Here is a 24064-nt window from a genome sequence, read left to right on the forward strand (position 1 = left end):
TATGATCCCCTATTCGTTCATCTTCCACATGAATATTCTTTTCATTATTTCTTTTAAAATATATTAAACTCCATAAATCAGGTTTTCAAAAAGATCAAGAAGATTCCATTCTGCTGTCTCCAAAATGCAGTGGATTATTCCCAGGTGCAATCCACCAAGACCCAGTTGGGGTAGAACTGTGGAGTGGAGTAGAGTTATTAACAAAACCAGTAGTTGTCAAAGAATGGCTGACTTTTTTCAACATAATTTGGTTTTAAATATCCATATACATCTGCTTCTTAACCTTTTCCTGCCTAATGGAAAACACATATCAAAATTTGTCTCCATATACTGAAGAACGGCCTGTCATGTAAATGAATAAATTAATGGTAACTAAAGCAGGGCCTGTCAGTTACTAGGAACATTAATTATTCCATTAGTAATGAGTTAGTGTAAATTTTGTTCTAAAGGCATATTCAACAATGCAATTCATTAATTTCATTTGAGGTTTCAGCCATGTGTGCTAATTAAATTATATATATTTTGGCATAGCAGAATTTCCATTATGTTTTCATTCCATCTAGTTCTCATCTGTCTTTCCTGAAAAAACTGAAACCCTACCATTAAGGACACTCCTTTGAAGCTGAATAGTGAAACATATTAAAATATTTATTACTCTGCAGACTGAACTGCATAGAGATGGAAAAAAAATCTAATTTTTCTACACTGATTTTGAAACTGCATAGTTTTCCCCTACTGCACTGCATATTTCACCTCTTTTTTGTTGTTGTTGTTGTTGTTGTGGAGGAGCTAATTAAATGATAAATTAAAATCCATGGTCCTTTCCTACTTTCTCTCTTCACACTTTTCATTTTCATAACTTCCTTTTTGGAAATTTTGCTTCCTTTTTAAAGTAATTTCTTTTAAACAGAACCCCTGTGTAATATATAATCTATATATATAAAAATGTTCCACTAATATATTACAGAAATTTTGTGCTATGTATTCGTCCTGTAAAATACCTTTTTCCCCAAGTTAATGAACTGGACAATTGAGAAAAGCGTTTTAGAATGGATTTTATGTTTCAATAAGCAAAGAAAATTCCTATTCTGAAAAAAATACTTCTTCCTGGAATACTGTTTGACAAAGAATTCTTTACCATCCCTGTTTCCCATTTTATGTAAATATATCTAAAAAACTAGAAATGTTTAAGAGTTAAACCACTATTCAATTATATGTTCAGAGAAATAGTGATCCCTGTGAGAACAGAAGTGCTAAATTCAACTGTATATATTTACTAGCATGCATTCAAGTATGTCCTTAGATTGAACAAATTGCAACCAAGACCACTTGATGAAATCAAGGAGTTGCCATACTCTCCAGTGCAAACCGGTCAGTGACACATGATACTGTTGCAGTTTAATCTTTGTTTTAGTCCAAGAGTGAAAAATATTTTGCCCCAAGCCCAACTCTGAAGGCTGGGCCAAGTCTTCCTTGCAGTGTGCTTGTTTTAGGGATTGAAGATGCAGTCTAGGACCTCATCCCGGCAGGTCCAACTTCTGTAAATGCTGAGCCACACTCAGAAGCTCACAATTCCTACAATTAAGTTATAGTTTCTTCATTTCTTTAATCTTCAGCAATCTTTGATGGCTTCCTGTCCTCACTCAATGTGTTGTCAGCGTAGAGACCACCTAAGAGTCCTTTAGTTGTCATTGCTCTGTGTTCAGCCATTTCTGTGATATTGAATTGGAAGAGGTGACCATGGCGTTGATTTTATCCGTGTGATGAGCACCCAGCATAGAGGCCTAAGTTACATGTTCCATGCAAGATTTCTCTGAGTTATAAAATGTTTAACGTATGTTCCATTTTTTTTAAGGATCACAATCTGTGAAACTGTTTGTGGTAAACTTGTTCCAGGCTTAATTGCACGTAGTCTTGTGTATGCAAATGGTCCTGGTGTTATGAAAGTATTTGTGATAGAAGTTTCTGCCCAGTTTACATTTTCTTGTTTTTATGTTTTAGTTTTTCTCAAATACCTTCATGTTCTGTGGGATTTTGTTATTGATTTTGAGTTGAGGTTGGGATTATTTTTTTTTCCGTTTTGTGTCTTTTTTTTCCTTTTTTTTTTTTTTTTTTTTACAGACTGCGTTTTTGGGCTCCCTTTTTCACTCAGCTGTCTATTAGACAGATTCCAGAAGTACATGATCCATATCAATGGACTGCAGACTTTTGGGTCAAGCATCTCTCTGTAATAAACATATTGTTTCTGTCTTACCAATCAACATCCTGTAAGGGGTCTAAGGAAGCATAGTGATTAGGAAAGATTTTCTCTTCCTCAGAAGCTTTCTGTGACCAGAGATTTCCATAGCACAGCAGGTGAGAACATGATAAAGGAAAAAAGCATCTGTTCTGAAATACAAATAACCAGTTTTAAAATGCAGTTGTGGCAGCAGATTTAGGTAAAATTCAGTGTTTCAATACTGGCTTCATTTAATTTTAAGTCATTGATGCTGTATTTTACTTTCTATTCTGCAAAATATTGCTTAGTGTTTTTTTATGAGGAATTAGTATGGATAAATGAATTCAAAACTGCAAACTGTTCACTAGGAATGCTTATAGAGAAACAGAAAATAACCATCATAAACAGAAATCTATTCTGAAAAATGAATTCAGAGTAACTGGATTGATAAGATGTATTTAATGCTGGTTTAATTATTTTTAGAGCAAAATATTGAATCATTCTTGGAAGAAGATGATTCTGTTCTATCCGAACAGAAGCTCTCAATGTATTTCATTCTTCCTTGGGTGGTATTGAAGAGGACATTACATCCACGCTAGCTGGAAGCTGAAGTTTGGTTTAAAAGAATCTTCAGAGGGATGTTCTTTCCTGGGGTTGTGATTATTTTTTTTTTTCTTTTTCCCTTGGAAGGTATACACTTACATATTGTCCAGACTCAGCTATGTGTATTACACAGAAAACTAGCTTTTAAATGACACTCCTACTTTAGGACCTATTTGGTGGCTGTTTTGAAATAGAAAGCTAGCCTGACAGAGATTCCTATGAAGCAATTTTCTTGAGTCATTAAAATACACCCTAGCAATAATCATTTGAAAATCTAAGAGGAAACATTTCTCTGGTCTACAGATCTGTAATGCCCAGCAATTGGAAGTTTGCTCAAAGCAGATACATTCATGTCCATCCATCCTGTGTATTCAGTCCTGGGCTGAATATATATTATATTCATAGCTTAAAAAAAGAAAAGGGGGGGGGGGGGGAGGGAATATAGCACCAAAAACGCTCTCTAAAAGAAAGTGTCGTATTATTTATGATGATTGGCAACTTCTTATCTCCGTAGTATGTTTTGGTTATGAAAGTTATGCACACTTTAAAATGTTTTCCTTTTACATTCACATTTCCTTTACTGTTTTTTAAGGAGTTAACAACCATCTATCATTCATTTCCAGAGCCATAATGTGCTTGAATTCTTATTCTGACCAGGGTAGACTTGTTGAAGGAGAAAATGAGTAATCTGAGTCTTTCAGCTGTGACTGCTTTGTATTCCATGTGTTTTTCCACCTTTTTGCTTCTTTATTAGCACCTTTCACTTTTGTCAGCTAGAACAGTTTGAAAACTAACGGTGAGGTCCAGCTGCTAAGTTAATGCTGACAGAGATCAAAATAATTTTGGAGAAGTCAGATAAATTCCTCTGTAATCTGATTCAGTACTTTTGGTATGAGAGACATTATTTCTATTCAATTCAGGCAGAACTCTGTGGTTTGAATATGAAATACTGTGAGAAGTCAGGCTTTTTGAAGAGTCAGCTAAATCTTCAATTAAACTACATTGCTCCATTATTTGTATTTACTGCTGTTAAATCAGCTACTACAAAAACTGTTGTGGAAAGAAATTTTCGTAAGGTTATAAACAACACAAGAGGGACTTGAATAATTTAAGAAGCTGCATGAAATAGTTGGATGCCATGCACTGCATATGATCAGCCACTCTAGTTCTTTTCCTTGTTGTCAGTCTTTTAATCCTTTGCCTGACATTAGAGAAAGAAGTGGTAGATATGGAAAACTAGGTAGCTAGAGCAGAGAGGAATGTGCTGACAAATCAAACACCATATCAAAAGAACTACCAAAAAACAACAAAATTGAGGTGTGACTGCTTTAATCTGTCATACTAGGAATCTGAGATGGAATAGGTCTAATGGGAATGGTTAGTTTTCCCCTCCCCCATAAACTATTTTTCTGATCCTTTTTCTCATTTTAAGAGCTTTCATTTTTTTGTTTTCATTTGTTTTCAGGAAAGGATGGACGTTTCTTATTAAAATTTCACTTGCTAACAGGGAGTGAGGTTGCCAGGTCACTCTGTCCTCTCACCCAGAGGAGAGAACAATATGTCTGTATGATTAGTATCCTTCTTATCCACTGCAAGACTGTAAGAGAGTGATCTTTTCTGTGCTCCCACACTTCCCATATGACAACATCCTTTTATGAGAGCCCTAAAAAAGGTAGCAATATGTGAAGAATTGGAAATTAGTTCTGGCTTTTTACTTTTTGATCTCAGCAAATGCTTTGACTGCAGGCACTGCACAAAGAAATGACACGAATTACTGTGTTCTGCAATAAACATGATACTGAATATGTCCAGCAGAAGGCATTGTCTTGTATATTTTCACAATGCTCTGCTTTATGGAAAGTTATTAGAAGAATTTCAAACATGTCGGAATTAGAAAATGTCGTGCAGGGAAGTGCTGAGAACCTGTATTCCAGTCCTCGGGTCTAGTATGACCCTAAAGAATTCTTCAGATTAGGATAAGAAATTTCATAGAGAGTCCTGCTCAGACAATACATGCTCTTTGCACCTGGGACTGACTGTAACTGCCAAGTTTGTTGAACATGTCCAAATACTGATTTCCTCAGAAGATGAAAACTTGGTCAAATTTGGATAGTGCATTCCACCGTCCCATTTTAAAACATCTATTGAAAGTAAACAGAACACTGAAAAAGGGGTGGTGGGGGCACCGCTCTTAACACAGCTTGTGTGTCTCTGACTTTGAACCAATTGTGATGATATTTCTGAAGAAGAGAGCACATTAGAGGTCGTGACAGGGAAACTGACAACAAAGTTAAGAACTTGAAATAATAGGAACTTTTGTCTGATTTAAACCCTGAGCAACACAGTCCATTTCACCTTTAATCATTCTGTTGTCACTGCAAGTTTAAACATTAAAAAAACCGACTGTTTAAGAAATATAATGGCTATAATGTACACAGATTTTTGTGATCGACCTAGGTACTTCTTTAAAAGTATTTTAAAGGAAAGTCATTGCATGAATAACAACATTGTAAAACTGGAGATGTAGCTCCTCAACAATTTCCATTTTAAATATCTTTAGGTTAGCATGTGAAAAAAAAAAAAAAAAGTTTGTTTTTCTGAAGTAAAACATTTTAAATTTGCGTCTCTAGCCTGTGGACAGAGTTGCTGTCCTTAAAGATTTTGCAGACCAGATGCCGATGTCTATAATACTTGCACAATGCTTTTGCCTTTAATGTTTTTTGCAGAGTGTTCTGAGCATCTCATAGCAAAAGGTTCTTGGTGATACCCAAGAGGGAAGAGAGCGCAAATTCCTAGATTTCTAGGTACTGTGGATTCCTTAGCATGAATAGGCCCTACAGCATACCTGCATCTCGTTCAGGATCAGATCTTGCAATCTGTACCTCGAGTAATCCCTTGATGGGAGTGGTTGCAAAGGCCACATTGTATTCAGAATGAATAAGATCTTCAGATCTTCTCCACATACCCCGTGAGTTGATAAGTTACGAAAGTTTTAAAAAAACCCCAATATATATATATATATATATATATATATGAACTTTTCATTCAAAAAATATGTGTCTGAATTCAGGAAATCATGACATGCATAGAATAAATTGTACAATTACTGCCTTGGTATGTTTCTGGTAGACTGGTAAAACTGGTTTGCTGGCTCAGACTCTTGAAAATCTAGCTGCTTCTGTTTTTTCTTAAAAATGGCTTGATGGCTCAGGGGTAAGCTGCATATGTGTCTTGTTCCCTAGTTTCTCCACCAAAGATGCTTTCTAAGACATTGGTCTCTCTAACAGCGTTGAAATCTGGTATTTACCCTACATGAGGCAGGACTGGGACCATGAACTGAAAGTTTCTTTATTTCCGTGAGGGTTTGACAAATCTGGATTAGTCACTGCCCTCTCTTCACTATCAGTCCCTTACAGCCTGTTGCCCGATTTGAACCTGACTGTGCCTGGCTCTGTTGAACCTGTCTTGGGGTGGAATTCCACAGATTAATTATTGTTATTAATTATTATTAAGAATAATCTTACATTGGAATAATAATTTGCCTCATCACTGGTCTTACAAGGTCTGTCTGTAACCTATTTCAGGAGGACACCATGGTGCATTCTCTGCTACTTCCTGCCCTTTTCTCCATCAACCACCTGCTGACAACTGACTTCCATATTCTTAGGGCAGTGATTTTCAACAATTCAATGTCCTCTTGGTTTTAGATCTCTGCCTAGGAGTTACAGTTTCGCTAACCATGGCTGGAAGCAGGAATCTCATTGATAACCTATTTATTGTTCAAAGGCCCCTCAGGTATTTCTTTGGAAGGCTTGCTTTTATTACTATTTTGTTTCTTGTTTTGCTTCATGTGACACTGCTCTTTCTGATGCAATTCCATGTAGACAGAATACTTTTAAAAGAGCTGGAGTGAGGAACTCATGCCACTCATTTAAAATAAGTCTTTGTTCTCCTGCATTAGTAGCATTTTTAGTATAGAATCCAGAAAGTGACTGAATTGTTGAATATATATATTTATTTTTTTTTTAAAAAACAATTGTAAAACCAGAGTTGAAAATACATGGCTTCTCTCAGAATAATTGTTGCCAGCACTGATGTGTCTGCCTTAAGGGTTGTTTGTCAATCTACTAACAATGCCACTCAGTAGCAGAAACCAAATGTGTGAGGATGACTATGACTAAATGTTTTCAGTATTGTAAAAAAAGATAGGCTGCTTGACTGCCATTGACTTCATGGAGCTCCTTCTCTGGAGAACTAAGAATTAATGTAATAATAAATAATGGTTTTCCTGACTCCACGTGTGTAACACACATTCTGTCATCAGTTTTTTGGAAGTTGAACTTTGTTGTGATTTTGAATTAGTGCTTTCTCTGTTTTAAATACAGTATTAGCTAGAGAATTTCTGTTTAATTTTTTTTATTCTTTTTTTGCCTTATGAACCAAGACAAAGTGATCTCTCATTCCTTGATAACACAGTCTATCAAAGATCTATCAAAGTAATGCTGTGGTTGTATTTTAATATAATCTTTTCCATGACTGAACTTTACTTCTATTTTGAGGATAAGAGTGTGAAATTCAGGGGGAGACACTGTAGATACTGTGTAAAAATATCTGTATATTCCTGTGTAGTGGCCAACAGAACCGCTTTCTGGGTGTGGTTGTATTCATGGATCTTTGACTTATATGTCAAAGTACTAGTGACTGATTAGTCGTAAAAATAACAAGCTATCCTTTTGAGGTCTCTGGTGAATTTGCATGGCAAGACTGTTGCACATTTTTTTATTTATAGTGTACATGCACTATTAAAACAATAAATGTTGGTATGTTACTCACATTAAAACAAGATATTAATACTCCGAAATTTCCACACAAAATGCCTCATTTGCAGCTGTTACTGGGGTTTGTTGAGCTTATTTTGTTCCCTTATGGCTGTAAAAATAGAGAAGAGTTTTCTGAGGTCAATGGAGCAATGCTGTGAATAAACTGATATGAGTGAGAGATCTAGTTCATCATTAAAACAAAAAAAGTCATTATCAGTTTTGTTACCAGATTGCCCTGTGCCTGGAATTTAAAGCTGAGAATCAGAAACAACAATGAGTTATGGTTTAAATAAAATAGTTGATTCTTCTGGCCCCCTCACCATCTGCTGCCCTCTCCCCCTCTGCAAATAAAAGCAGGGGGAAGGGAATCTCTGAAATTATGGACTAGAACAGAGCTCAATTATGCAAGCAGGTTGTGTGTAAATACTTGCATGTTTATACATTTGTTCCGCTGTGTAAAGTAAACCATAAAAACCATTTCAAAAGACCTACTAAGCCTGGCACATATTTAATCATATTTAAGTTTCAGTTATTCCTCAGTGTCACTGACTTACCTGAAGTTGATAAGCAGATACCAAGAGTTCGTCTGCTTTTGAGCTAGGATTTTTCTGTATGTTTGTTTTTTAATTGCTAGTATTTTTCACCTGCTCTCTGCAGTACACACGTGTGCACACATGCGCTCTTCTGAGAATTCCCAGAATTCTAATGAAGAGGAGAGGGAGCTGCTATATCACCTGAAATAGCAGCTATATCACCTGTGTCAAATGGATTGTTTTCAGATATCGTCACACAAACTTGTACCGGTGCTACAGCTGGGAAGCTTTTTTACCCCATTTGCAGAACATGTTTTAAGATGTAAAAGCTGACATACTTGATAATTTGAAAATCGCAACTTGTCAAAAATGATAAGTGCTTTAATAACTTTCCTTTCATTATCATCTCATTTATCAAACTTATAATATTCAAAATTCTTCAAGGGTTACTTGGCTGCATATCTCCATACAGTTATGGCTGTTTAAGTAGTTATAATCTACTAAGTGAGTTATCATAGTGTCTAGATAAGTAATTTTGACAGTCATAATGCACTAATTATGTAACAACACTGGGAGGATGACGACGGTTGTTGCTGGGTTTTTTGCCAGTTGCGGCTGCCTGTTTTTCATTAACCATTTTGGACTATTTGAAGAACTTCACTCTGGTGAGATTTACCTGCTTGAGAGTGCCACAATTCTCTGGGTTCCCTCTGGTCCACAGGACAGCACCGTGCCCAGAGCCCTATGAAGCAGACAGCAAAACAAATGGGTATGTGAGTGGGCAATTTTTGGTCCCAATTCCAAGTTGTTCCCAGGTGTTTGGGCTTTGTGGAGGTGGCCCTATAGCCTGATTGTGTGCAGCTCTGTCCTACACACAAAAGCCTGGCTGCTTCCTGGTATTATTTCATTTCTAGGTGTTGTCTTCCTTTGCTGTGGGATATCAGACACTGTTGTAATGGTTTGGTTTTTTTACCCAGATCTTCCTGTCTGTTCGTGGTGGTAGGAGGATCTTGGAAAGGCTCCTGAGGGACAGAGGTCACTGGGTGGGTGAAGCCAGGGATGGATTTCCTACAGGAACACCAGTTTAACTAGTGAGAAACTGGTTAAAGTGCATATTTTGCAAAAAATGCCTAGGTTGCAAGGAGAGCTGCGTACTAAGGGGAGAGTAGCTGAGTTCTTAAAGAAGTGCATTGTTAGTATCTCTCTGTATTTCATTGTTTTCCTATACATTCAGTTTGCAAACAAATCGTAACCTTTTTCTGTTACACCTATAGACGCAACCCAGTCTTACAGAGACAAAACGTTTTATCTAAAAATTTACTGGGAATAAAGATTCCTTGGTCTCTCACCGGCAACTGTGCAATCTCTCTGTCTTCAAACTGCCCTTAAAAATACTTGTACAGTCATGTCATTTTGCTCAAGTATGATTTTGACAGATGGGTTGGTCTTCAGGCTTTGTAACCACCTGCAGTTTCCAATGAAGTCCAGAGGATCAGCATTTACTCAATATATCTGAAAATGAGGCCTTTAGTAAACAAGTCTGTTAATTATATGCAAGAAGAAACATGATCCAGTTCACTCAGTTTTAGTTATGTGCTGCAGGGCTAATAGGAGAAGAAGCTGCAAACAGTCATTTGTGTCATGACAGCAAGCAGGCATGACTTTTGAGTAAAGGAAACAATCCAGTACGGGTAACACTACCATTATTGCTTTTTTCTAGAAGACAACTTTTCACCATATTCATGGAGAGAAAATACCAGTTTTTAAATTAAATCAGAATGTTCGAAATATACAGTCATTTTCATGGCAAGGCTAACAGAGAAGCTGTTTTCAGGAAATGCCCTGACAAGCAGTTAGTCAATTCCTTCTTCCAGAAAACCATTTATCATCCAAAAGTTCAAGTCTGTAAATACCTGTTCCAAAACCTGTGCTGACACAGCATTTGCTTCCCAGGGCTAGAGCCAAGCATTCATAAAGTAGTACTGCCACAGCCAGTCAAATTCTGTTTGTCTAGTCATGATGATGTAAATGCAAATACCACTAAATAGTAGTTAACCACAAAAAATGGCTTTGAATTAACTTTACGTCTTGATAAAATACTTTGAGTTCCCTACCAGATATATTCAAATTAATAGTATAATTTACTTCAGAAACTGCAAATATAATTTGTTTCTTTACATTGTTGAGAAGTGAAATAGAAACTATATAGATATTTATTTGCATTTTCTAAATTGCTGAAATGATTTATTATTGTGCAATTTTCATAGCGTTACATTTTTATTGTTTTATATTACACGTGTTGGGTTTTAATAGTTGCATCCTTCATTCCATTAATTTGAAATTAAACATTAAATTGTGACGAAAGTTTAGTCATAGCTCCTGAAGCATAAAAAATAAGCTTTGGTCTTCACTTTCTAGAGTGAAAGTGGGGGTGGAACACAGACTAAGTAGGAAAATAGTCTGTTCTCCCAGCAAGATCTGTAATATTATACATAACGTCATCAGGTAACTGAGATCTGTGTTCATTTTGTACTACAAGGTTTAGTTTTATTGTACTTCAGATAACCAAGGATAATTTAGCCTTTAGCAGTTATGGATTTTACTAGTACTCAGCAAGGGATTGCCTTTTGCCATTGAAATCACTGTAAATTTTGTATGTAAAATTAAGACTCGGGTTGTATTTTTTACTTCAACTCTATTTTCAGGTAGTTCTTTTTTGTTTTTTATGTGGTATCTCAATCTCATTTGCTCAGAAAACAGATACAGAAGCATCCTTGGGAGTTCACATTTTAAAACATTTAAACGGTTAGCTCTGGAAAGATGTCTATAATTAAATTCACATCTCTCAAAACTCCCACAGAAGTCTTAATTCTTAGAGATAAAAATACGCCAAAAGAAACAAAGATTTTAAGTAATTTAAAGGAATAGATAATAAATCCAGGAATATTTTGATATAGAGATGAAAGGAATATGTGTCCACAGAGTGGTGTGCTCCATATTGAAATCCGTTAGAATCTTTCTGTTGAATTCAGTCCAGTTTTAGACATACCCATGTGCACAGGCCTCAAGACTTCAGTTTTGCATGAACAGCAAGTGACTTATTCAGATGCTGATTTGAGGCAGAAGGTGAGGGAACAACCCTCATTATATCCCCAGATACAAAAATGTTTACAAGATCATGTGTGTTTTGAGGACAAGAAATCTAATGATTAGAAATTCCTAGGAAGTCCAAATTTCTAGAAAGTTGGGATTAAATCCAAGGATGAAATCCTAAACTCATTATAATCTTTGACAAGTGCTACATGTTTTCAGAAGGGCTAGCATTCCCAATCTCTTACATGTATAAAGAAGCAAGGAAGCTTAATTTTTCTAAAAGGTTAAGAAACAAAAGGGCACAAAATGCAGCTGAATACGATATCACAAACAGCTGTCAGACTAACATAGCCAGAAATGGGCAGCAAAGAGGGAGCAGAAATCAAAGAGAAAGAGCAAAGTCATTAAATATTTATAATGGAGCTGGTAAAAATATGATTTATCAAAAATATAACTTCACTGAAGTAGAAGTATTTTGTGGATGTTTTGATAGTTCTGCCAGTTCTGCAGTGCTAATGGGGTTTCTGAGAGGACTGAATTGAAAATCTGACCTTTTTCTGCAAACAGCTATTTTGATGCAGCTCAGTTTCATGAAGTTTCAAATTGGTTTTAATTTCACATTGGGAAAAAAGCTAACACCATCTTCAAAGCTGCTGAACAATATAATTTATGGCCTCTGTAGAGCCCCTGCTCAAGAGAAGAGATGAGGGCAACAAACAGGATAACATCTAAGAGATATAGCAAATAAGTACAGTTTTTCAGTATGTTAGATGATAAAGCAGCACAAACCCCAGCATGTTGAGCTCATTGTGGCTTTGAAAAAATATTACTGACTAATTAATATGCGCAATATCTCATTGTAAAATCTTAAAAGGGACAGAGCCCCTGTTTTTACTAAGTTCTTAATGGTTGTTCTGTATCTGTAGGTTCAACATAGATGCAGTTTATATGTCCAGTTATAGTTATTTTCATATCAGTGAGACGTGAAACCTTAATCTAAGTTTCTATATAGGAAAAGTTACTTTATACTACTGCTAATCGTATCGTTATATGAAAGAGTAATGTTTACAATCAGCCTGAGTTTTACTAGTGCACAATACCCTGTACCATTATAAGTACTATGCCAAGGATCTGTGCTTCTGAAATCATTTTGGTGGCTGGAGTCCCATCTGCACCACTGAATGTATCAGGACCTGTTATGGCTGACACTCCTGCATTAAAAAGCAAGGATCTTACTAAATTTTGAATAGGTGTAAGTTATTGTCTCTGAAATACCTGAGATTTTGTGCTGCTTAAATATTTGTGCTGTTATTAGCAGAGTCAAAAGCTGGAAATGAGGAACAAAATACCAAGTAGCAGTTGCGCTCAAGGACAGCTCTGGGAGTAGTGAGGTAGTCAGCTCACACAGCTGAAGTTCTCATAGCTCTAATGTGTAAAATATTAAGCATGAGCAGGCTAAGGCAGTCCTACACAATGCTGTGGTGGGGAGTCTCTCTGATTTCTATGCCTAAAAACCAGGCTTTCTCATGAACTGCCTGTGAGTGACAATTCACTACAAACCTTTTCTGCATAAAAATGCAGCCATTTACTGACTGAACTATGCTCAGTGGCTGGAGCAGTTTGAGGACTTATTGATGATGGTGGGGGAAACACCCATATGCTTAAGAACAGACAGTATAAAATGGCAGCCAAACCTATCTTTATAAAGGCAAAGCAGGATATAAATGATACAGAAACAAAGAGAAGGAGATGGTAAGACTCGGAGGAATATATTTTTTAGAAATAATGGTAACAACTCTAAGTGTCCACGAAAATTGAAGTACAAATGATCTTCTTGAGAGATCTGCATTTACCTTTTCTTTTAATGAATTTATTATTTGCACTGCGTGATTTCTATTGTGATAAAAGGCCATATGCTATAATTTTGACTACATTATTTTTCAGTTGTGATGGTGCTTTGTAGTAGTAGAAGCATTTGCATCCGAAGTAACTGATCATGCCTAGAGATGCAGACCAAATTATGACTTTATACTTGGAACTGAATATTTCAGATTGTTTAAAGACAGACAAGTGGAAGTAAAAACAAATGAAAAAAGCTGTGATCAGGAGGAACCATATGGTACTCTTGTAACAATTAAACTCAGTGCTCTACTTTACTGCAGGTCTGCAGGATGGACAGATTAAACCCTTGTGCCCAGGCTCCATGCCAAGATTGAATTAATGTTCCTAAGCTTTTTATTTAATCTGCTTCTATAAGAAGAGCCATAGTAAATAGCTGAGTGAAAACCTGGGGATGTGTAAGCACTTTACCCCTTTCCCAACCTCTCACTCACTATATTCTCTCTCATGTGTTTTTATGGGCATAAGGTGAAACAGTCCTGAGATACCTAACGCGCTTCTGACATATTTTACTGTGCATGTTAAGAGTTCAGGAACCAGTGAAAAGATCCACACTGCATAATTTCCCTTTTATACGCTTCATAGGCTGCCAATGCAGTGAAAATTCCGGAATTATCCAAAGGTATTTCACATTGTACATCTCTAATGCTTATTTTTGCAAACCTGACGTGTCTGCATACACACTTTGGAGAAAATTCCGGTAAAAAGTCACTGTCTTTGTCCTCACTTCGTTTAAAAAAAAAATAAATGGAAAACTCACAGGAGGATCTTGAAGTCCTTTCTTATGTCTTATGTGCACATCTAGAGTGCTCTCACTCCAGGCTTTCTAGCCATGAGACAGCCAGGAATCGGCACCAGTTCATTCAAGCACAGCACATGCTAATGTGACGACTTAGTTTCTAGCTTAGAGCTGCTGGCATACAACTGTTTGCAACCTCCCATTTGAATGTAGCCCCAAATGACTACCTGTTGCTCTCGGGTGTAATACTTTTTAATGGCATTGTGTTATCATCAGCCTGATCTTTCAAATTACAAATCTGAGAAAAATAGAGGGTGAATTGCTATCTCAAAATATTGGCATGCTGGAATAAGGACAGAGGTCTATTGATAACAACCAGTAAGCAATCCTATCTTTTTTCTTACATTTCTGTCGAGCCAAATAGTCATTTCTGTTTTGGTCTACATATTTGGAATTATTTTATTGTTATTATTTTTGCACAACTGCCCTAGCCCCTAGTGCTTGCCTCTGCTTTGAATTGTGTGGTCAAGACCACTGCTTATATTATGTGATAGCCAGTCCAAAGTTCCTGGAATAGTTCTCAAGTTAAAGCTGACTGATGCTTATGAGTAAAAAGAAGAAAAATGAATTGATCATTCACCGTCTGCTTTGAATTAGCCAACTATACCCCCATAAAATACATTTAAAATTATTCAAGGGAATAATTTTAATAAATGCAACATTTTCCAAGGTTCTTTATCTCAGAAATTGTCTGCCTTGATATAGGGCCTCAGGGCAAATGGTTTAATTAAAAAGTAAGTTTTTCTGTCAGTCTGCTGAGCCCTCAATAGACTATAAACAGCTGCTAATTTTCTAATCTGGGTGGGACATGTGCTGATGATTTTCTTATTTATCTGTATATCTCACAAGGGAGCAAGATCTAGCAGGTCATGCTGGTGCAGCTATCCTACTGCAGAAAATATTTGTTAGGTTTGCCTACTAGACTGTAGGAATTCTGTGAGCAGTACATATTTGGTAGCCAGTATTACTAATCCTAGACTTTTATTTAATTTGAAATTCTAGTCACATTAAACATCATTGGCTACTTTTATGTATTTTATTAGCATTTTTCTTTAACAGCTCAGCAATGCTTACTGGCTAGAAATTATTTCAAGCATTGTAAAAACCTTTTTAATCTCACATTCAGAGGCCTCTAGGTCTCTCTTATAAAAAGAGGTTCACTTTTTTCAAAGGATGTACATGGTAAAATGGGTCAGTGCCTCATAAGCAAGTTATCTCCTATTTTTCTCAGTGTAGACCTCTACTAATCTAGGGGTGAAATAGCTTCATGATCCATCTTTCAGACACAGATGTGGAATTAGAGCAGTGGTAGCATCTGGATTTCTGTGTTTACTGAAAGATGACTGTCTGAAGCAAAGTGATGTTTCGTCTGCTGCAGCAGCAGGAAATCTGCAATCACCGATTGCACATGTTGCACTGATTGAATAATGCAGGTAGTGTGAGTGAAGACTGTGACCTGTACATGAGTTTATGATTGTTATTGACATGTGTGAAAAAGTAGATCAGAAGATGACCCAACTGGGAACTGAATAATTATGCTCCACTTAGCGCCTAGATGATAAAGTTCATTTATTAATGTGCTTATTTGCAGGTTTAACTGTGCAGTTGCGGGATTATATTTCAAATAGTTCACTATAATGTGGTATCCTAAAAAATGGCAAGGCAAATATTTCTCAGTAATGATCATGTAACTGTTAAAAAGACTGTGCTATACTTTACAGCATTCTAACTGAATTAGATAACTATTTCTATGTGTTGAGTGTGTGTTTCTGTGATACTCGAATACCTGCAGACGTGAAACATGTTAACAAAAGCCTTCCATTGTTGCATGTGGGCATGGAACTCCATATATTGATTATAATAGTATACTTCTTTGGTACTGTTCTTGAAACCATACCTTCTTGCTTGCTTTCTCTCTTGAATCTTGCAGATTTCAGAAAGAAGAAAAGGCTAAGAAATGTTTGATGTTATTTACAATAGAATGTTAATTTGATATGCATTTGATGGGAGGGACAAATATGGCTATATTTATGCTTTTAGAATAGAGGGTGTTCATGAACTGTGTAATCATTAGTTGATTAAGCACATCTTTATGTGCAGAAACATTTATCTCCTTGTTACGTATTTTTCTGATCCACCTCAATGTTTATTGCAGTCTTCAAATAAACGTGTATCAATTCTCCATCGTTTAAGATGGAGTGAAAGGATCTCTTGAGCAGATCTGAGTGCACAAGTGATGCGTTATGCATCTAAGCAGTGGTGATCTAATTTCCAGCTGAGCAACGTCATCACATGTTGCACTATAATCGGAGCATGTCCATAAAAATCACATTTTTGAAACAAGCTTATTTAAAAAAAAATTGGAGTAGTTTTTTTAGGTGCTTTGTTGCTGAGTGCCTTCATGAGCCAAGTGATTTCCCTGGGAAATTTATTGGGGAGCCAGGAAGAAACCCAGGTATGACTGTTGCTTGTATGCTACCCACAGAACTATCTTTTTATACTGAGCAATTGGTCCCTGCTTCATCAGAAGAATGAAGTCCAATTAGTTTGGTGTGAGCTTGTGGCAACAATGAATCACTTGAAGTACAAGTGCAGTTTCCTTCACTTCCCAATTTCAAATCCATAGAATAGGAAGTGTAGCAGTGGATTTATGCTCTTGCTTTGCAGAGCTTGTTGCCCATAAAATTATATATGAGGAAATAATAATTTTTGTATTTTATTCAGTTATGAACACCTCCCTCTTGTTATGATTTCAGTATTGCTGCCTGGATTTTACTATTTCAGTATGAGTTTGATAGCATTGAGTTCAGTGAGGTGGAAAAGCATATACAGTAGTTACTGCCTTAATTTTTTTTCTGTCCTTAAAGATAGTTTACATCTCTAATTATTATTTTGCCTCCTTTTCCCAAACAACTACCTTTTCCTCCTTCAAAATGTAACCTTCTGTGTTCTGTAATTATTTAACCAGTAGCTAGAGCTTATGACAGAAAAATTTTTCAAAGCAGTAAACCTTCCCAGTGGCATGGAGACACTCAAAAGGTTGGCAGCTCTGCCCTGCAGGAGGTGTTTGCAGGATTCCAGCAGAGAAACTTGTGCACAGTTGTTATTCTGGAAGGCTGGATTAAAAAACAAAAAAAAAAACACAAAACAAAACAAACAAACAAAAAACCCCAAAAACCCCAACTGCATGTAGTGAGTCTGTGCTGCATTTCTGAGAAAAGAGACATCAAGTTGAATAATAGTCCTAACTGCATTGCTTATTTGCAGATTTCCGTCCAACTGCCAACAGAGATCTTTGATGATTGATATTCAAAGAACAGCATGTCTGGTTTTGGCTGTCCATCTATATGTGGAGACATGTAAAGGCTTAAAGATTCAAATTTGATTCAAAGAGTACTTTAATTTCATTGACAAGTGGCTTAAAACCTTTAGTTACAGCAAGAGGAAAGTCATATCCACAAGCAAATTTCTGTTTTGTAAAATTCTTGGAAGCTTAGTTGTGCCATATAGTGTATGAAGAAGACTCATTACTGATGATTGTGAAATACCTCTGTTATGACACAATGGATCCATGTGGCTCAAGCAAGTTCTTGAAGGACACACCTAAGGAAAAAACCAGTGTTAATTGTCATTCATACGCAAGTCTTCAGAGGTCACAGTGACATCTTGGTCATGGTGTTCCTGTCTCTGTTCTTTGAATTGAAACTCAAGATTCATGCCTCCTGAACAGAGTATTTGCCTCTTCTAAGGTGTGAGTGGATTTGCATGTGATCGCATGACTTTGAGTCTTAGGCACTTTGGATCTTTCAGGGACACTGTGCTTGCCTCAGGTAGTATAAAACGACAATCTTTATTCTAAATAAATGATCAGCTATGTTGATTTGTGCATCTGAGAAAATGCACATAGAAATATAATAAAAGGCTAGAGAGTAATGAAATCAGAACAGGATATGAATACAAATGAATAATTTTGTCAGAAGTGAACTAATGAAGCCTAGTTTCCTACAGGTTTGAGCTTAATGTTTGATTTACTGGTACCAGAAAGGTGCAAGATAGAATTGAAACTTTTCTTGTTGTTGAGGTTTTACAAGGTCTTTGTGTGGACTGTTTGTGATGTAGTGAGATGTGAGCTCTTTGTCATCCCTACACTATTTCTGTTGTGTGTCTGTATTGTGCACCTGCATAATTTCATAGCAGTTGTGGGAAACAACTCATCTTTTTAAAATGTAGTTGAAATTAGCAAATGTTTTGGGAATTAGTGGCAGGAACACAGTATTTCCTGAACACAGTTGCATAAACTCTGCTCCATAAACAATCATAATGCAAATGGAGAGGATAGAACATGCAAAGAACTTGGGTTGGAGTTAATCATAGAATCATAGAATTTTTCGGGTTGGAAAAAATCTTTTGATTGTTGCGTCTAACCATAAACCTATCACTGCCACATCTTACTAAACCAAGTCCCTAACCACCACATCTACACATCTTTAGATACCTCCAGGGACAGTGACTCTACCACTTCTCTGGGCAGCCTGTTCCAATGTTTGACTCTTTCAGTAAAGAAATTTTTCCTAATGTCCAAACTAAACCTCCCCTGGCACAACTTGAGGCCATTTCCTCTTGTCCTGTCATTAGTTACCTGGGAGAAGAGACTGACCCCCACCTCGCTACAACCTGCTTTCAGGCAGTTGTTGAGAGCAATAAGGTCTCCCCTCAGTCTCTTTTTCTCCAGGCTAAACAACCCCAGGTCCCTCAACTGCTCCTCATCATGCTTGCTCTCCAGACCCTTCACCAGCTTTGTTGCCCTTCTCTGGAAACATTCCAGCACCTCAATGTCTTTCTTGCAGTGAAGGGCCCAAAACTGCACACAGTACTCAAGGTGCAGCCTCACCAGTGCCAAGTACAGAGGCACGATCACCTCCCTACTCCTGCTGGCCATGCAATTTCTGGTACAGGCCAGGATCCTGTTGGCCTTCTTGGCCACCTGGGCACGCTGTCGGCTTGTGTTCGGCTGGCTGTCGACCAGCACCCTTGGGTGCTTTTCTGCCAGGCAACTTTCCAGCCACTATTCCCCAAGCCTGTAGCGCTGCGTGGGGTTGTTGTGACCAAAGTGCAGGACCCAGCACTTGGTCTTGTTGAACCTCATACAACCAAATAAAACAATTGGTAATTGCTGATTCACATACAGCCATTGCCTTTTGTTGACTATTGATGAAAGTGATCAAATGTCTGAGATCCCAGCTTTTCACTTGAAGTCTTCTGTATTCTTTATGTAATGAAATCTGAAGAAAAAGCGAAAGCAGCTGTGAAAGGCAAAATAAGTATGCATTTTTTATTAATAACTTCTGAAACTGAGTTCAAATTAATTCTGTGTAGTTGTTAAAGGAGTAACGTTGGGATTTCTACTGAAAGAAGTGTGAGTTTTATTTTTCATATAAAAGGCAGTAATTTGTAATACAATTTTGTGGATTAAGGCTTATAATGACTTAATCTTGCATGTAAATGTTGCTGAATATGAAACATCATCTTTAGCAATTTATAAACAGTGGAAAGATTTATTGGTTATTTCAGAAATGATAAACTGTCAATAGCTTTTTTTCCAAGCTATTATGATTTTTAAGAGGAAAATATATGATTGTGGTCCCTGCAGTAGTAACATACAGATTTCTACCACAGCTATCGACTTAAAATAATGTAGGCTTCAAAATTAATAGGTGTTTATGGCTAATGCTGCTCTGAATGATCTGAAGAGAAAACATAATGTCCAGAAATTAATTAAAACATGACTTAATATGAATCAAATCCTAGTAAAGTTCAGCCCTGCAACCAGGAGATTTTATAGGTAGCAACTGGAAACCTTCAGGATGTACATCCTGGCCCTGGGAGAAGAGATATTTCTCTCTGCCCTGGATGCAGTCGAGATAGGATTCCATGGATGTGCTTCTACTTTTATGTGGTATCATCAACTTATGCCTATTTTATCCATCCACAAAGGCCACCACCATTTTTATGATCACGAAATCCTGTATGCACCTGTTCCCAAACCCATTCAAATGAAATGAAGAAAAAAGCTTAATATTTTGCTGTATTGTCTGTTGCAAGGACAGCAGTGTCCCAGTTTGCACTCTAATTATTTCAACCTTACAGAGTAGAAGGAAGATGGGTGGTGCCAAGGTCCTGAATGTGGTTGTTCCGCAACTTAGATGGTGAGCCTGAATAAGAGAGAGACCCTGTCTCCTTGTCCTCAAATAAGGAGTTACGTAACAACATGTATCTAAGAACCCCATGAGTAATATAAGCTTGGCACAATTGCCGTTGGCATCGTGTAGGTCTAGGGTTAGCTCAGCTGGATTTAAATAAAGCCCTGTAGCTCCATTTAATGATGGAAAATAGTATCTGTTCTCTTTTAAAGACGCTATTTGTAATGCCTAGTAGTAGCAGTAGTATATATCTGTAAATGTGTGTATCTTTCAGTCTAAATGAGCCTTATTTAATTTTCTGCTTTGTTATTTCCGTGTCAAATATAGTCATTAAGCCACCTTTTTAGGATCATTATGATTACTATACGTTTTCATTTCTCAACAGTGTTAACTCATTTCTTTGGAAACAGTAGTAGAAACATTCTTCTAAAAAAGTTCTTATCTAGTTTTAAAAAATATATACAGTTGTTTTCATATAGGTATGAAATAACTATTGCTGTAGCCAGAACCTGGAAGTGTACGTGGGGTTTTTGCGGTGTGTTTACACATCTTCCCATATCCATGCAGCTGTCTGTCTTTATTTTATCTTTGGAAAATGGGGATATAAAAGACAAAATTAGATTTACATATAAAGCTGGAGTGTCTATCATAGGAGCAGGATATAGAGACTTTAAAATATTTGCTGAGAACTAATTAGAAAATGTGGTGCTGCTATGCTTGCTTTGCATCAGGCCTCTGTGTTAGGAGAGGAAAAAATGATAAATATTTTGATTAAGGCTTAGAGAACTCTTTTTCTGCCATGAGCTATTTCTCTTTTTTAGGAACAGTAGGCATGTATGTCTGCAAATACTGTATTGTTTACAGTCAAACAGTGGGTCAATAAAATAATAAACACAAAACACTGAAGTTATGATTTCTGTTGATGGATTGTGCGTCTGAGGAAAACTTTGTTATTAAGAAACTGTGAGGACTACTGTTATAGAACACAAAAAATAGTATTTTTCCATTAGACTTACCACATTTACACTGTTATTTTTGTATTCAATTAAAATAAAACTGAAATCCACAGTATCATTTTAGATGAATGTTTCATTTTGAAGTTGCAGGGAAATTAGGATAATTTTTTTCCCAAGGTATGTGTGACAACATCAAGGATACAAACTCAGTGATCAGTGCCCACAATCAAAGCTGAACAAACTGCTTCACTTCAGCCTTCTCTTAATCTTTTGCTTTGTTTCCTGTGCAACAGTTGATAAACATTGTGGAGTTCTGCTTTTATGGATATGGGAAGTATTAGTCTTTTTCAGAGTCTAATTCTCAGGGTAAAATCCATTCATTCTTCTATAGCCCAAATATTTGAGTTCATTAAGGGTGAATAAAAGAGAGCCTGGAAAAGAGCACATCTTTTGTCTGTCTTAGGAACCGCGCTGCCCTTTCATGCCACTTGAGTGAGGGTCTGGAGCAAGGAAATGTCCAGACAAATACTTAATGTATTTTCCCAGTGCCTCGTAATTACTAAAACAACTGTGTGCTGTTCCTGTAAAGACGTTCATAGGATTGATTACAATTGTTAAGTGTGCCTAAATGTCACTCTATATAGCTGAGCTCAGCTGCAGCTCCCGTTACAATAAAGGGAAACACATGTGGTGGTAGTTGAGGGAATAGCCTAAACAGCCTGTATTTATACTCTAAGTGTACTTAATCCCCACCCTCCCCTCACATGCCCCTTTCCCATTTTTTCTTTCTCACACATAATAGGAATTATGAACTCCAGCAGTTTTATAAAGTCACTGTCTATTCTCTTCTCCAAAAATAAACAATATATTCTAATAGAAAAAGAGAGAGAGAGGAGCCAGACTTGAATTAGAGGTCATAGATTCAGAGTTAATTTAGAATTTGGCAGTTGACTCAGATATGATTGGCAAGGAGATGTCCAAAAGGCTGCAACGGTAAATTTGAAATAAGTGGAAAAGGATTATATGAGTGGGAGACAACTTTGAATCTATAATGCATGTCCCGAGACTGACTTGCTCATAAAAGAGCATATGTTTAATGTGTCATAAAAATATTTAAGCCACATTGGTCTTTATATAAATATTTAATTTTTAAAGTTGGATTCTGGAGTGGCTAAAAATGGATTCAGTGTGCATATCCTTGCCCTCAGTCTGAAGGAGAAGAAAAAAGGATCACCAGAAACTGGTGAGGCAGGAGGCTGTCCCCTTCCAGACTCATATTCTCACAAGATTTTTTTTTATGTTGTCTTTTGTGGCCAAATCAATTTTTTTAGTCCTTGCTATATTATCTGTTTTGTTACATAGTTTTGCTCTGAGAGAAACTATGAATCTGTTGTATTAGGAGGCAGTTTGGAGGCAGAGTAAGTCACTGCTAAGGCGGCATTCATATATGAGTGTGTGAATGTGAGTGGATGACTGAGATGTCCAAAAGGGACACTCAACTGTGTTCCTTAAACTACTTCTGTTCCGAAGATGATATATGTCCGTAAATAAAGCAAGATATATTTTAAATGTGCCCATATTCTGTGTCATTAGTTTTTTCGCTGTTAGGAAACTAAACTGCAAAATCTGAACATCTGCTACCATCTGGCAGCTCAAGTGGCTCAAGGAAGGAGTGACAGCAGTTGGAAAAGACCACCTCTAAAATATTCTCTATTTTCCTTTCTGCTATTTTCTTTAACTAAATACAGTCATCTTAATTTAGCTTAACATTGATGTTAGTACCATATCTAGGGAATAGTCTCTAGGGCTTTCAGAAACATTTTAGTAGTGATAGAGGAACAGGAAAGTACGTGACCAGAGCTGCACTCACTGCATCATGCTGTATGAGCACTTAGGCAGTGGCCCTTTTGGATGTATTATAGGCTGATGCTTGAGTCTGTGCTTCCCCCATCTATAACAGCATGTGAAATACAAATGAGTGCTAATTTCTCCAGTGTCACTCTAGTGCATGAGACTTAGACGTCCCTGGTTATGATTGTTTCATACTGTTCATCACAGGTGAAATCTGTGCTTTTAAAATCCATGGACAAGAAATGCCCTTTGAAGCTGTTGTGCTAAACAAGACATCTGGAGAAGGTCATCTTCGAGCAAAAAATCTTATTGACTGTGAACTACAGAAAGAATATACATTCATCATCCAGGCCTACGATTGTGGATCAGGACCAAGTGGAACAAACTGGAAGAAATCTCACAAGTGGGTGAAAATGGGGAGAAACTTTGTTTTGCTTTGGTATACATTTGCTCTACAGTGCATACTACTTCGAAGGGCTCATTTTTATAGTACAGTCAGGTAGAAAGTAAATAAAACCAAGATGAACCATTGTTGCAATTTTCCACCCACTTTTTATTCCTTTTTCCTTTTAGAAATTTTTTTTTTTTTTTTTTTTTTTTACCTCTGCAGTGGTCTCAGTTGAAGCTTTTAATTGACTCCCTGTTCAACTGGAGAAATGCATCTCACTTTTGGTTTACTTTTCCATTCTCTCTTTTGCATTAAATACATTGACTGAGCAGATCATCCAGGACACAGAAGCTAGTTTTTAACTGATACTTATAAATTCTAAATAGGTTTTCTCTCTGTTCATCTCATTTCAAATGGTAAAAAAAGGAGAAATTGACCTTTTTTTTAGTATATGCATATATATATATAAAAGCTGTAGCAGTGTTGCCTTTGCACAATGTGTTTCTGACCTCAGCTTTTTGACAGTAAATCTCAGAGGAATTCAAATCCTCTAGAAGAAAGGGGTATTGAAGGTTCGTAGGTGGTACTTTTTACTGTGGAGCCAATTCCCTGCATTAGCTTAAGTGGCACAGTGCCTTTTTTCCCCTTCAGTTCATGAAACAGGCTCCAGACTATTCATCATTAAAGATGAATTTGACTCACAT

General features: G+C 36.8%; 1 protein-coding gene across 3 annotated transcripts in view; it reads left to right on the forward strand.

The window, feature by feature from the left end:
* Positions 1 to 24064, forward strand: part of CLSTN2 (calsyntenin 2) — a 224559-nt gene that overhangs the window by 112511 nt on the left and 87984 nt on the right. For all 3 annotated transcript variants that reach the window (XM_086467855.1, XM_086467857.1, XM_086467856.1), the window contains one exon: positions 23180 to 23375. In XM_086467855.1, the coding sequence (XP_086323981.1) occupies positions 23215 to 23375 (161 nt within the window). In that variant the 5' untranslated portion in view covers positions 23180 to 23214. The remainder of the gene's footprint in view (positions 1 to 23179; positions 23376 to 24064) is intronic.

Source organism: Leptosomus discolor, chromosome 7 (assembly GCF_034619465.1).
Source record: "Leptosomus discolor isolate bLepDis1 chromosome 7, bLepDis1.hap2, whole genome shotgun sequence".
In the NCBI taxonomy this organism is placed as follows: domain Eukaryota; kingdom Metazoa; phylum Chordata; class Aves; order Leptosomiformes; family Leptosomidae; genus Leptosomus; species Leptosomus discolor.